Source organism: Ictalurus punctatus, chromosome 7, assembly GCF_001660625.3.
Source record: "Ictalurus punctatus breed USDA103 chromosome 7, Coco_2.0, whole genome shotgun sequence".
Lineage (NCBI taxonomy): Eukaryota > Metazoa > Chordata > Actinopteri > Siluriformes > Ictaluridae > Ictalurus > Ictalurus punctatus.
The window spans coordinates 28,088,352-28,104,896 of NC_030422.2; the positions used below are offsets into that span (position 1 = coordinate 28,088,352).

Here is a 16,545-nt window from a genome sequence, read left to right on the forward strand (position 1 = left end):
GCATCTGTAAGCTCGTGTATGCGGAAGAGGGCAGATAGCACTGTTCCCTGAGCGTGTTATGCCACCATGTGATGCTGCATGAACAGCAGTTTGGAAATGTACAGCACTTGGCTTCATGTGTAATGCAGAAAGCATGTGTTTATGTCAATTCCTTGACTGGTAGAAGTCGTTTGACAGGTATGGGAACTGGGGAGAAAATGGGCGGTCGTTTAGGTGGTAATTAGTGGTTAGAACGTTTGCCTCACACCTCTGGCCATGGGGGTTCGAATCCCACCACCGGTTAGTGCACATAGAGCTTTGCATGGTCTCCCCGTGCTTTGGGGTTTTTCTCCGGGTACTCAACCAGTCCAGAGACATGTGCTGTAGGCTGACTGGCATGTCCGTAGTGTGTGAGTGTGACCGTGTGTGTGATTATGCCCTGCGATGGGTTATCACCCCATCCAGGGTGTCCCCCGCCTTCTGCCCGGAGTTCCCTGGGATAGGCTCCAGGCTCCGCCGTGACCCTTGTAGGATAAGCGGTACAGAACAGTGTGTGTGTGTGTGTGTGTGTGTTCCTGTGTGTATGAGTCATAGTTCTCTGCTTATGCTATAAAGCTCAACCTTACAGGTTTCATAGCAGTAACGCTAAGTTGAATTTGTTTATATCACACCCGGCCGTCACTGGTGTTTACGTGACGAGGCGGTAGGGCTGGAAGTGTCTCGGAGTACAGAGCACAGCGTACGCATGCACAGGTTTTCGAGCGTGTTTTTCATTCTCGTTTTCTTCACATGTGAGGTCGGAGAGAATAACGACAGCGGGAGGATGTTAGGAAATGGAGGAAAGGTTGAACCACGCCTTTCCCCTTCATCACCACACGGTTCTCAAAGGAAACATTTACAGCTGCTCAGACAAATGCGAACAGAACTGAAAGCCATTTTCTGCACTTTGTACTGTTCTCATCAGTTTGTGTGTGTGTGTGTGTGGGGGGGGGTATGGGTGTGTTCATGAGAGAGTGAGAGAACATGTGAGAAATGGCAAAGACTAAATGTGTTAACTAGGGTCAGGAAGTAAATGTACCGGCATCAGTTATATACCTACATGTGTGTGCGTTCAGGTGTGTATGTGTATGTATATGTGTGTGTGGGCATGTTTTTATAGCCTCATGGGGACTGAGAACCAAATGTCCCCATATGGATGGGAATATCTGACAGTTCTGACACTGTCGGCAAGGACCACAATGTACCATTTTGGGATTCAGAGTACGTGTAGGTACGGCGTTAATAAATATATCAGTGGAAGGTCCTCATAAGCATGCATGTGTGTGTGTGTGTATGTTATGCAGAACAGAAAAAGCAAAATATTCCTTCCAGGCAGGAATTAAGAGGACACGAAGGAAACGCAGGCATCCAGGAGCTCACACGGCGAGGCATCTCGTCTCACTTCCTCTCATTGTGGCTGAGCCGAGCAGCACGGCGAGCTTCTGACAAAAGCCCAATAAATAGTTGATCCAGTGCATAATGTGCAGCGTGAAGCTTGGGGGAGAAGCAAAGAGGCACATCTCACGAGACTGCAGCTGCTTTGAATGCCTAATGACACTCCCGCTAATGTTTCAGGCACTGGAGAGGAGACGCAGGAGACTCCGCACACAGGCGGTAAAGAAACACACACACACGCACACACACACACAAGAAAGAGCACAATGGCACCTTCCTCGATGATTACAACGTCCAAATGTGCAAATCACTTCATACATCACTGCCTACGCCAACACTGAAACACACCATCTCGGTACCGTAAACGTGTTAGCCCGTGTATCGGCTCACGCTGCGCACTCGGGGTGGGTTCGGGATCGATTCAGTGAGCTCAGTCTACCATGAGGTCTCTTTTCAAGCAGGGCGACAACTCGGAAAGTGATATTCTTGCCTGCTACTCTTCATCTTCTGCCAGTCTCATCACATCGCATCACATCACATCAAAGCTTCATGGATACCAAGTCTCAAACATGGAGGAATTGCTAATTCCCGAACGAACGTTGCTGTTAATAACACCGCGTCTCTAACATGCTAACGTCTGGAAATATATTTTGAACAAAGTCGGTGATATTTCTTCATAAAAGTCTATAGCGGTGAAGATTGACACAGTGGTCACTTAAATTATAGCAGCTATAAACAGACACTCCCTCACCACCCTGTTTAAAAAATCTACAGGAACCTTCTAATGGTTTCCACTACAAATACCATTACAAACCATCAGCTAACTGTTAAAACCATTACCATTACCATGATTGGTCCTTAATGGTATCCACTAGACATAACATGCCACCAATAGAAGGCAACACATTACCAGTAGAGACCCACAGAGACCATTACAGTTTCCTTTAAAACCAATACAATTCCCATTATAACCATTAAAACCATTACAAATTCATTTATTTTTTCAGCAGGGATTGAAAACCTGAAAATGTAATGTAGCATGCTACCCGGTGTTTGTACTCTCCTCAGTTCTCCTCACCGTAATGGTATGCACTAGACATAACCAGCCACAAATAGAAGGCAACACATTACCAGTAGAGACCCACAGAGACCATTCCAGTTTCCGTTAAAACCAATACAATTCCCATTATAACCATTAAAACCATTACATTAGAGCTTGTCATGTTAGCGAGATGCTGAAAAGAGTTCTCCACTCCGAAGACTTTTCCATGGTGGAAATCTGACTGTTACAAGGCACTGACACCGGAGACTCCTTCCATAAAAGATAAGTAAACATCTCTTCACAGAAAACTTCAACTATACAATTACACATTTATTAAAAACCGTTTAAATCCACCATAAAAGTCCCTGTGTTGTTACTATAGAAACAGTAACGTGGTATAAACATGCGGTACGACTTTACAAGAACAGTACATGAATAATCATGCGCTAATACCTGAATTAATACTTATTTAAATATGAAGTAACGATGAGTTAAGGCATGTACTAATCCCGAACTGATTTCGAGCTAGCCTTAACTACGACACGAGTCTCATGAAGTGCATGATTATTCATGTACTGTTATTGTAAAGTGTGACCAGACATGTTATTATATACATATATACATAGTATTTCACATAACCGCTGTTTAAATATTTATATCACATGCAATTTGTTTGCTAAGGTGTTAGCATGCGTTTATGACACATACGTACTTTCTAACCAGCCATAACGACGTTTTCTATCGCAGTCACAGAATAATGCTGGTTTCTATGTATTTCAGTTCATAAAACTTGTCATCATGTGTCGTCATATGTGGTCGTGTTTGCCATCATTACAGCTTCCATGACATGCTACATCCAGCACTCGGTTAGCATTGTATTCGAATGAATGCGATCAGAAGGTCACGGTAGAAAATATATTATATTCTGACAGTTCTGATCATATGGAATATCTGTCACCCTAGCTCACCTAGCGAAATATTAGCATGTGGTGTAAGCAGGTAAACATTAAGATGGCTAGCATGACAATTACTACCGCCTACCACCGTTTTTGTCCAGTTGTACAGCAGTGTCAGGTTAGCATTGCAGGCAATGAGGGCTTAACACTGGACATGAGAGGGTATGACATTTCCCATGACACGTTTATGATCTTTATTGATAATCAGACAGTTTAAGCTGGTCCTTGAAGGGGAATGTAGGGATTCGGTTAGCTAGCTAGCTAGTTTACCAGGCAAACGAGGTTTAAGAATGAGCAGTTACATTATTAATAATCGTTTTAATTGCTCTTTGAGAGCTGTGGATTCTCAGTTATCACCCTGAAACTCATAATTTAACTCAAATAATCATCCAAAGTGTATCCAGACCAGACGGGAATTCTTTTTCCACACGCGTATTCAAGTGACGGCTTTTTCACCAGACTGATTTTATTTATGTTTAGCCTGACCGCTGCTGTAAACACACTCATTCAGTGTGACAGTTAAACATAAAAAAATAAAAAAGGTCCTTTTTTGGACTATACAACTAAGAGCTATTGAGCAATTCTCGTGACGCCGTTGTCATCGTCTTTTAGTCAAACGTTAAAGGAATATGCCATCTCGTGCATGCAAACACGGCTACCCACGGACGAAAACTCCGTTTTGTTTCGTTCATTAAAAGCATGTTTGGGTTTTTTTTAGCACAAAGCATACTTTTCGTCTTCCACCCTCTGCTTGTGACCCTGAATCGCTTTCATTATCGTTGGCCATCTGGCCGAGGTGTGCTTAGCTTATTCTCTCTGTGCCATGATGAGAACGGGGAAAGGCACTTATTAAAAAGGCCACCTCGCAAGGGCCCTCGCAAAGGGGAAGGTTTTCCACAGAAGGACAGGAGGAAAGCAGCAGCTTCGGGGAAATGAGAGAGGAAATAATCTCCACTGGGGGAGCGGCCGGAGCATGGAGAGAGGACGTTTCTGGGAGTGACAGGATGTATTTCTGTAAGCGAGCTGGAGGCTTGCTGTGGTTACTCTCACCTTTCTTTCTTTCTTACAAAAAAAACACCAAAAGTGAGTTCTGTAGGATTGTTAAAGTTGCACTTTTCTCTCACTTTTCTTGTGTAAGTATGGGGTCAAAGTAAGGGCTTCTTCTTTAGGGCATGATGTATCTCAGAAATATATCTTTTTTTAATTGTCCCACAAGTGATGGAGCCACAGCTAACATTCTCCAGTGTATGACAGTGGAACCATTAACACGCCACTCCTCCACTATATATATATATATATATATATATATATATATATATATATATATATATATATATATATATATATATATATATATATATAGTTTTACCAAAATAGTGAGACCAGACTAATAAAACAGCCAGGTCAGTTGTAATAATCAGCTATTCCCTTAATATTTATTTATACGTACAGTAAATTCCCAGTAAAAAAAAAAAAGAGAGTCTAATCTTTCAAAATTTGTGAATAATTAGCATCATTATAAGGATTAACCTTCTTCTGCATGAATTATTACATTTACATCAAAAAATGTTTCACGGACTTTTATTAATTGAATTAGTTTTTGTTTCGGGTAAAGTATTGTTTTTTTTATCCTTTCTCTTAAATTCTTTGAATTGCAAAAATGTCGGAAATCACTACGGTTTTTCTTACTTTGAATTTGAAAAATGTCAATATACTATTAGAGAAGCCTGGTGGACTTTTTTCTATGTAGGCCTGTTTCAATTCGTGAACGCACATACCACTGTTACCATTATCGCCTGTTGTTGAGATATGGCAACAATTACATTTTACCCTTTAACAGAATATTCAAACTATATAAACGTGTTTAAAAGACGAAAACATTTATCTCAACTTATCTCAGGTAGTGTTTAAAAATTTTCCTTTAAGTAGTTTCGCCTAAATGTTGAAGAAATAATCGCTTTCGTAGAGCCCTCCGAGGATGGCCTTCACCGTGCCATGTGACTGATCGATACGGAAGTGCAAACTGCAGGTGTTTTTTTTGTTGTTATGCCAAAGTTAAAGCTCCCCCTTTCCAGTTACATAAGAAAACTGCAGTATTGTATAATTGCCTATTAAAAAATTTGGAGTTAATTGTTGCTATATGGCAACACCATGCAGTAAAGGGTTAACATTTGATAAAACTACCAAATAAAAAGTTCCACAGGTGTCCCAAAAGTCTCTAACACTTTTTAGCAAAATGTCTTCTGAAATTTTTCATAGTTAGTTTATATTACCTGTATGTGTGTGTATATATATATATATATATATATATATATATATATATATATATATATATATATATATTTTTTTTTTTTTTTTTTTTTTTTTTTGCAAATAGCCTTTAAGAACGCCTTTGACAAAAGAAGAACATTGTGAAATCCTTCTCATGGCTGGATCGGGAAGCTGTCTCAGGGTTGCGATGGATTTTAACAGGAAACATGGCGAGTACATCACACACGACACTGCTGCCAAACTTATTAACAAATTCAATAAGACTGGAAGTAATGTGGACCAACCCGACAAGTTCAACCGAGATCATCCACTGACGAAGGCACAACTGACGTGGTGCTGGCCAACACAGTCCCTTGTATATATGGAGACTTTTGGGACGTTCTGTAGTTTTAAAAATTGGTCTATATACTGTAGTTAGGTAAACGTGTCTGTGCTAATCATATATACTCTTCCGATGCAGTAGATAGGGTCGAAACTGAAAAACGTTGGAGTTTTCCTTTAACGTCATACCTTTAATTGCTGAAATTGTTGCTCTTTTCTGGTGCCACGTGACGAGAGAAACTCGCCGTGCCTCCTTCCCAATATAAACATTGGCGTTTGTTTCCTGATGATCCACAGACGCAGAACACATTGCAGCTGGGACTGAAACGTGACTCCCAGTCTTAAGCCTCACCATTAATGCTAATCAGTTCTTGCAGTGCATACCAGCCTTCGCGAGGAGTGTTTAGTCATCTCATTGTTTTTCCAGGTGTTAAAAGATGACAGCAATTAACAAGCATACTTGCTGGCTCTCAGTGTAGAGGAAAGGTGCTTGGTGTACTGTGCTCGGGGAGTCTCTAGTCTCTAAACTGAAATGCGCTCGGTAATGGCCAAGCATATCAATAAAATGCTGCTTTCTTCTCGCATGTTACCTAGAGTGCACCAAGTGTTAAGCCTCCTAAGCAAAATCTGACTGGCATTGTACTGGATTTCTTCTCCTCCTTGATATATATATTTTTTTTTCTTGCAGAGAGAATAGGTTTACTCTTCACAAGGGTTTGGTCGAGATAAAGGAGGCGAGGATCTGACCTGAAACCTGCACCCAAACTCCCCTGACCTTGATCAGACATATGGATGAACGAGGATGACGGGCTCTTAAAGAGAAGAAACCTGATCCGCAGCCGTCCCGGAGCCAGAGCCAGAACCAGAGAGCACAGGAGGCTTTTAGGGGGTAAATATACCTCCACTCTGCTTCCTCTAACTCTCCTGGGGAGAATTCCATCCACCCGACTCTACCGAGTCCCTGGGGAGGCATTCCTGCAGCCCTGCCCAAGCATCTGGAGAGTCCCTGCTGAAGGGAGTGTGTGTGTGTGCGTTAAGGGGGTCGATACGAAGAAGACGAGAGTGGGAGGTGGGGTGCCGCAAGCATTCCTCCAGCCCTGCCCTAGTCGAAGATGGCCTGCTCCCTAGAGACACATTCCTGCAACGTGTGCACCTCTCTCTTTCCCTTCCCTTCTCTCCCTCTCTCCCTCTCTCTCTCTCTCTGCCTCATCTTTTTTTTCCTCCGGCTCCTTCTGCAGTCCAGCATTAACGCGATCAATAGCGCCAATCGCAGGAGGGACACGGGCCGATCCATACTCCACCAGTTCCCTCAGCGCAGGCCAGCGGTCGCGCCTTAAGTGCACGAAAAGGTGATAAACCTCTCCCAGACTAGGCTAGACAAAGGCAGCCATTGATTGGGGTGACATGTTACATCTCTCTTTTTTTTTCCCCCTTCTTTGTGTTTCTCTCACACGCTCAACATTCTGTAACGAAGGCACGTCCAGCATTCGCTAAAGCCATTCCTTTTCAACCACTTGAAAAACTGATTGAACGTTCAGCAATTAAAAATCAATTAGACATACAAATCGTAAAATACTTTCTTTTCGTTTCTTTTTTTTTACTATTATAAAAGATCCATTTGCGTCCATTCTTTGGGAAAAAAAAAAACCCCTTCATTTTCGATGTACCTGTCTACTCAGTTCCCAAATGGCAATTATGTCCTTTTATTGCAAGCATTGTTCAATTAGAAGTTATTTGTCTAAGAGCTTGACGTTAATGAGGTCTTGCTCTAATGGCAAGAATGGCAGAAACATTTGAGGTCTGGGAACACAATCAAGAAAAATCAAACACCAACACCCCCAACCCTCACTATCCCCCATGACTCCATATTTAAAAATGAGACTGTCAAGTGTGTACACGAGGTAAAATAACAATACTAACTTAAATCAAAACCCTTAGAGGAACATAAGGAACAACAAACAAAGTCCTCTTAAAGGAAAACGCACCCTGAAACACATTACATATATACGTTTTAGAACTTACATTATATTCATATAACACATTTGTGATTCTGCTACATATTTATCAGTGAGTGCTGTGTTTACATCACATCTTGCTCCTAAAAACAAAAAAAAAGGCAAGGGCTTCTTTTTCCACTCACCATTTTCCAGCAATGCGTAATGTTATTTTAATGAGAAATCCAACGGAGAAGTCGAGTGGAGATGTGATGCAAATGTTAGGACTCATATACCCAGAATGCAGTGCAGCTACACGACTCTGAGTTACAGCAAAAGACTCGGCTCGGCTAGTTAGTGCTCTTTGATGTGGTATTAACCGTCTGTGAGACAGACAGACGTTCTTCTGTAGAGATGAAAAGACAGCTAAATCTCACTGCACCACGAGTAGTCGAACGGCATTGTGGGTAACGAAGGAAACCGTCAACCAAAGTGAAAATAGAACAACATGTCAATGAAAGACGTTTAAACTCTGAAAAAGCCATCGTGAAATAAAGCTTGGGTGTCACTTGGAGACCACATTATAATTATAAAAATTTATATTCAAGTCATTCACAGTGGATTTTTTCCCCCCTTTAAGTCTAGACTGTATTATTACTTAGAACCTGCTAGTGGTTGTAGGTTGACTGCCTGTATTTCACAAATTAATAAAACAATATGACTTATCACTGACATTGCTCATTCCGTTTGCACACACACACACACACACACACACTACCACATGTGCAACGTGTTCATAAAACCTATTCCCTCACAAATCAAGGAGCTCCCAGTGAACGGAAAATCTTCGTAATACTCAGATGGGATATCTTTCTGGTTGTCTAGACACGGGAGACCGATCCAAGTCATTCATGGCCTATAATTTGTGGTTAGATACACGAGAATTTTGATCACTCGCACATTGCACACATGCAAACCACTCTCTCTTGCTCTCTCGCTCATACAGAGCTCTTATACATTTCAGATGAACAGACACACAAAGGCTTATTGTCACTGCTAAAATTAATCTGCTCTACAGGGAAGAGGAGGTGCTCGGCTCACCGGACTAAACCCGCACTCAGGACCTATACTGCTTCCTATTGAAAATATTTATTTAGCGGTCTCTTTTTTGGCCAGATACACTCATTTCTCTATACTACATTTTGAGTTAATCCCGTTTCTCGCAAGAATAATCGTTCTTTTGTTAGAAGCGCAAACCACGGGGCTGTCGAATTCTCAACTCTGACAGGTCAAAAGGCGTTGATTCATTTCCTATTGCAGCAGCTCTGACAATAATACATTGTTTCTATACTAACAGCTCACTAAGAGGGAGTCATGAGGCACATGTTCATGTATGCTAAGACTAATAATAAACTCATTTATTCATGAGCTCTTGTTTATCAAGTAAAAATCTATAAACATTGATGTGGTGAAGTTTCTGCGAGGAAACTCCCGGCATGGCTCAGGCACAATCACATCACCTCATCACGTCATATATATATATACACATATATATATATATACACACACACACACACACACACACGCACACATATATATATATATATATATATATATATATATATATATATATACACACACACACACACACACACACACATATATATATATATATATATATATATACATATATATATATATATATATATATATATATATATATAGTCTTGGACTTTGTCTTGTTTCAAAGATACAGATTCTGTTGATGCAGAAGATTTTCTGTGTTTTTCCCCTGCTAGTACTAGTTCAGTACAGGTGTAACATCAGGAAGACTTCAGACAAGCAAAAGAGGCCTCACAGATTTCAAGCCTCAACAAGAAATTACTATTGATGGTGATCACTGATCACTGACAAACTATCACAATTATCCATGACTCACTCCATTCATAAAAGTTAATACTTCATTCACAAATACATGGACGTTTCTTTTGGTGATCTGACTAAAAGGAAACGTCCTGTTTTTGCAAAGATAAACAATTGCTCACGGACGAGAATTACTGTCCAACTGTTATAAGAAGTTATAACAGGACGAATGTGAAACACAGTGAACTCCAGTAACCTAGATCAGTTACAAAGACTGAAAGCTAGTTTAACAAAGAGGACGCCCAGTCCACCGAAAGCCTTTAGCTGATATCATTAGCTCTCCCAGCCCTCGCTGTCAGTGTATTTTTAGCCGTGTTAATACATCAGACAAGAAACGACACTCAGCTTCTAGTGACCCTCAGACACTCATTGGACATTTGTCAAGCTCCAGAATATTGCAGGAGGAAGTCATTAACCAAACTCTGTGTTTGATGTGTTTCTGTTTGAGAAATGGCGGTTTTAATCGGAATTATGATGTACCATGTAAATTTGAGGACAGATTGTCAGAACTGTTATGATAACTGTGGGAGTATCTTTAGACCGAAACCAAGAAAGACAAAGGACAGAGGACATACAAGGCCCAAGAGGCAGGTTTTGGTGGTGCTATGTGTTAAGCTAGGCTATAAGCTAAGTGGAATGGAGTGAGCATTGTTTACCTGTCAGCTGGCATTGATTAATCTTGTGTTGGCTAAGATCGCTCGCTGAGTCGAAAACCTGGTGGCAGGAACGGCAGCTGTGCTCCTCGTCCTCCTCCTCCCCCTCGTCTCCTTCCCCAGGAGAGCACCTCCTCCTCCTCGTCAGACGCCCGTCCTCGGCATCCTCACACACCGTGTCGGGGGCACACTCGCGATCTGTGGTGGAAAACAACGGAAAAACAGCGTGCCATGGTCACTGCTGGGTGCTGCGTCCACTGGGACGACTGCTGCAAGTGTTAGGTTATTAGCTAAGAGTCATGGAAGTATAAAATTGGATCAAATTTTGTCAATGACAATATGAATCGGTTTAAAGTTATATACGGCCATGGCTTTTAGCTAAAAACTGAAAGGAAAAATGTCTCTAAGCGTTAGACCAACTGTGCGATTCTTGTAGCAAAGAGACACGATTCCACCTTAAATATTCCACCTTAAGTCAAAAATATCAATCTCCAGAAGGTTATATTCTCTCCAATTATCTCTAAGTATCATATTTTTAAATTAAATATCTAAAAAAAAGAGATTTAAAAAAAAGGCTCGATCTATCACATTAATGTTTTTGTTTTTTTTTACTTGTCCTTAAATGTTGACTGTGGAACCCTACAAGAGTGTCTCATTCAGAAAAGGCTCCAGCAGAACCTTCTTAATAGGCTAGTACAGCAAGCCACCCAAAGAATGGTTCTAAGCATTAGACCAACTGTGTGATACTGGTAGTACGGAGACGTGATAGATCTGACAAGACCAGTTATGAATCTAGATCAAAAGATTCCACCTTAATCACAGGATAATGCTTTATTTTACTGTCTTCGTCACTATACCGAATACACTCAGAAACAACAGGAACCAAACCTCACTGTTTAAACCAAAAATGCAAAGAGTCTGCCTCTTTTGGGGTCCCAAAATGTGCGGAAATCGTTGCACTTTTGTAAGTTACATCACATTAGATGGCATCGCATTTTCTTCCACAATGTGCTTTAAAACATGACTGGGAAATGGAAAAAAAAACCCCACATAAAATATGTTCGAGATGAACCCCGAACCCCTGCATTGAACATGGTGTCTGCCAATTCGACGGCTCAGAAGACAAAGCGAGACAAAGCATGCAAAGCTGAGATTGGTGTGTGTTACGATCTCAATGTGACACACTTCCCTGAATAATTCAGCCTTGCTTGCAGGCAGCCACGGGTCGCACACATCAATATTCTCGTATCTGCAGTGTTGTCTTTCAAAGGCGAACCAGGTCTGCAATGGCGTCGACTATCAATCTTGCGGCTCTGCAGTGGCCATCTAATTCATAAAATGGAACAAGCCTTCTAGGCCAATTCTTACATCAACCTTGTCTCGAAATGGAGCTGACAGTCATGAAACAAATGGAAGGCACTGTATGCGCATCCAAAGCCTCATCTGTCAAACACCTTCCTCATAATGTCACTGTGATGAATAATCAATGGCGATCACCACAAACGAACGTTTCCTAAACGTCTATGATTTTAATACGCTTTAGTGAGAACCTTCCCTCTGACCTGTCTTGGCAACAAACAAGCGACACACTGTGTAATGAATCGAATTAAGGATAATCGTTGCCCATGGTGAAGGATTTTATTCATTAATAAATATCAATCTCTGGAAGGTTATTTCCTCACAAATTACCTCTAGGTATCATATTTTATATAAGACGTGAGTCAGAAATGTGTAAGCTTCGAGAGGTAAGAAAACGAAAAAGGCTCCATCTGCTACATCCTTCATTTCGTCCATCGGAGGAAACCTGAAGTTTTCTGTGTGAAATCGTAAAAAAGTGTTTCCGTCTAAATAAAAAGAAGTTGAACCTTATTAGAAATCTAGAACAGCTAGCCATCCAAAGTACAATGCGTTTGGTCATGAAAAGATCAGTTATGTAGCTCAAAAAGAATCTACCTGAAAGGAAACAGTGTTTCCTTTTCAAAAGAGGTTCCATGTAGAACCTTCTCAAAAAGTCATAACAGCTAGCCAATCCAAAGACCCCCATGAGGACCCTCACAACAGCATATTATACAGGATCCAACATCAACAGGTTTGAATATTCTCAGATTTGTGGTTTGATTCAGTCTATTGTATGTGAATCTGTACCATTCTTCACTGAAGAACCAAAACAAGCCGGTAGAAGCCACAAGAATAAAGAGTTGAGACATGATTTGCTACACCATCTAGATTTGTCGGGTATTTTGCCAGAGGGTTCTGGAAGTTCTGGTCCCTCTTCAGTGATTGCTTTATCCCGGTCAGGGTTGTAGGATCGCAATGTATCCCAGGAACACTGGGCTTGAAGTAGGAATACTTGATTTTGCTGAAGTTATCCTTAAGTTTGTTCTTGTTCTTATAGTTTGTATATATTCTTAATAAAGTTTAGAACTCCATGTGCTCCATGTTTAAGGTTCATAAATATACCAGGACCTAAGGACCGTTTTCTACCTAGGAGTCACAAAATTTCACAGATTAGTTCTGAAACTGGTGCGTACCAACAACTACCTACTAGGGGAGGAAAGGCTGCCATTTTGGAGTAAGTAAAGACTACTTTCCTTATGCAATCCACTGTGTCTTATTACAGCAAGCCACATTGAAGACATGAAGTTTCAGGCATTGTCTTTGTCCAGAACTTGAGGTGTTCTGATGCATTCAGGACTTTCATTCATGTTGTAAGATTATAGACCATAGTCCAGACTGCTTCTTGCACACAATTAAGTCCAAAATTACAACTACTTCAGGGATGGATTCAAAGAAACATCCCATGGTGCATAACGCTCTACACCCACTTCTAGATGTACAAAACCTTCCATTTATTCTGTATTTTAGAAAGAGGGGGTGTATCACATGGGTGTGAAATTCCTTAAGGAGCACCATTTCAGAACTTATCGAGGCCACCCAGGATTCTTTCCTCTCCCAACTTCCTGAGCCTGAACACCAAGTACTGATGTAACCCAACACCCTTCACTATCATTCTCTCATGGCAATGGAGGCTTGTGGAACATACCCTCTAAAAATATCAGTGTACCCATCCCTGTGGGGTTCTCGCAGAAGCAAGCAGGAGGTGGTGGGAGAAGATGAAAATCCCAGCCTGCTCCTGGCAGATGCTTGGCCAACAGCACTGAAGGAAGCTTGGGACAGGGGCCAGTCATGCCAAGCATGGTCACCCGAACACCAGCAAACCTCAAAGGGCATGACCACAGTACTCCATGTCTTTTTCTAGACTGCCAAGCGTGTAACGGGAGAGTGGCGGCTTGCTCAAAGTGCAAATCTTCACTTGGTTCAGGACGGTTTGCTCATGTTCATTTCAGTTTGTTTGGCTTTACTATAACTTCTAGTCCTCATACAGAATGTGGTCATTTATACAACTTGGAAATCTCTGCACTGCAGATTTGCATGAAGTACTAGGCTTGTGTTATTTTATGCAGATATATGATATACATGTTAAATATCAGAGCAAAGGTTTTCACATTAAGAATTGCCTTGAAACAACTGAAACTATTCAAAACCATTTTTAATCAACGCTGACTTATATCTAGGGCATTTCCACACTTGGCATGAATACCTGAGTCTGCGCCCAGGTCTGATTCTCTGTGTTTGGCTGAGACGGGTTTGTTTTCACATAAAATTCCTTCTGAACCTTAGATCAATTGCACAATTCCACACATCGCTTTTGTGAGCGCAGCTTTGCAAAATGGTAAGCACTAAGTTCATCCATTTGCGTTTTTCTTTGGTACCAACACTGACGCCACGAAGATTTTTCACACCACCTACACCACAAAGGTAAACGAATTACAGTGCTCCGGTCTTACGAAGGTCTGGTTGAAAGTGGAAACTTGAAATAGTAAGTAATGTGACAAGTTAAACCAATCACGTTATTCGCACGTTGCGCCGAAAGCAGATAGCTTCCACAACAGATGCAGACCAAACCATAGTCCGGTTGAAGTGAGCCCCAGGCCATCGTTTTCAAGAAGACCAGGGATCAGTTCTCCGGCCGCTCCTGGGCTCAAAAACAGCTTTCACCAAATGTACCAAACTCTCAGGGCAGAGCCCTGATTTTATTTTTTTTTGTAAGTGTAAAGGCTCCTTTCGCAGTCTAGCAAGACCCACTGAGATCATTCCCTACCCTCATGAGCTAGCTTCCTCACACAAGCTGGCTTTTGGAGCTGTCAGGACCAATGGTGCGGGTGCTCAGCAAGAAGCAAGGTCATGGAGATCCAAGGGATTAGCGCTCAAAGTCAATACCGGGTTGCTCTCCGCCCAGGTTTAGAACCATTAATCCATTAGATCTAGACATTCTCCTACCTGAATCCCCCAAAGAGTGGCCAGGGGATCAATGGAACTCTGCTTAAGCTAACTGACAGCCAGGAGTCATGCTTCTCTCTATCAGCTTTTTTAGCACAGGGTAAAACGAATAACGAAATACAAAGAGCAGTTTGCTAAGCTTAGAGAAAACAGACTGGACATAATTGTTTTTCAAAGTAGACAGAACAGAAGATGTCCAAGTCGTTGGTACACAAGGGTAATAAGCCATACAGTTCTTCAAATAAATTGAGGCATCGATAAAGAAGAGCTTTTATATACAATCTTTTTGAATACTGGTCATACCCTTGCAGATTCTAAGAGCAGATGTTCACCTGTTCACCAGGGGACTCGATCATTGTTTTCTGATTTAATTCTGTCCTCCAAAGTCAACGAACATTGCCATTTCAGGTAAGTCCTGCAATATCATGTGCATGCTTTTGGTCATTCGTCAATGTCTGGCAAGACTGCACGCTGCAGAGACATTCTGGTGGCATTTATCACTCCAGGACTTTCATCTGGGGGTCAGGCTCTGATAGCTCCCTGACCAAATATTATTGGATCTTTTCTGCGCTTAAATATTTATAGTGGTTTAATTGATGTTCTCTTTTCAGCTATGGAGAGCTCCTGCTGTGGGGCCCCAGACCCCCGACTGAGCTCGCTCGCTGATTTCCCTCTACGGAGCCTCCCACTGGGACCGAATGTTGAGGAGGAGGGGGCTGTCTTTGGCCTGGACTGTACCGCCAATCTGTCAAACCACCAGAGACAGGGGACGATGGAGAGAGACAGACTAAAACAAGAGAGGAAAAAGCGAGACAAATGGACAGACTGGAAGAAGGATATAAGTCTATGAAGGTTTTTGACTTACTCGCTGACTAGAGGATGTTCCAGTCTGGATATAAAGACAGAAAGAGAGACTATAGAGAATATAGCATGACTAAAACGAAATAAAAATATGTCAACATCCCGCTTGCAGCGCCATGTGATTCATATGTACTTACAGAACTGTTATATGAAATACTGCTGGAAAGGAAATCTTCACACATTGCGCTATGTATGTTATATATCTCCAAATATACCTGATATTTAACATTGCAAATAGGCTGCAAACGTGTAAAGAGACAGAGTAAACAAACAAACCTACAAATAAATAAATAAATAAACAAGTTTACAGCCCATTTTTCATACAAAAATTAAATAAATAAAAAAGTTGACATTTATATTTATTTGCGACATTTTTTATTTGCCACCTTTTGTGACATGAAGACTAATGGAAATAATAATAATAATAATAATAATAATAATAATAATAATAATAATAATAATTTAACAAATTTGTGTGAGCTTGTGATAAACCCGATGAAGTAAAACCAGTTCTTGGCAGTGCTCTCAGACTTCTGGTCTCTACTGTATTATGCCACTTGAGTATATCTAGCAGCAGCCATTAGTTCCAGAAATTTGACCCGGCTGTGCCATGAGCTGGAGTCCAGCATTAACAGCCCTTGAGCTGCAGTTCCTGAGAAAGCCCCGGGGAATCCACCATTGTATCTGGTGTACACTACTCCATCTAGCTAGCACTGCAGCTGATCAATAACCGCTAGAGCTAGATTCAAACATTCAGTATGAATACAGACCAAATCATGAGCCGCAGCCCAGTCCATTCACTACACACACACACACACACACACACACAC

General features: G+C 41.3%; 1 protein-coding gene across 9 annotated transcripts in view; it reads right to left on the minus strand.

Annotated features, from left to right (window-relative positions):
• The window catches only part of LOC108267310 (zinc finger protein 521), a 136,575-nt gene that overhangs the window by 102,349 nt on the left and 17,681 nt on the right, over window positions 1–16,545 (minus strand). For all 9 annotated transcript variants that reach the window (XM_053681572.1, XM_053681574.1, XM_053681573.1 and 6 more), the window contains one exon: window positions 10,517–10,711. Coding sequence is in view for 6 of the 9 variants with exons in the window: in XM_047156495.2 (XP_047012451.1) it covers window positions 10,517–10,711 (195 nt within the window). In the remaining 3 variants the exon portion in view is untranslated. The remainder of the gene's footprint in view (window positions 1–10,516; window positions 10,712–16,545) is intronic.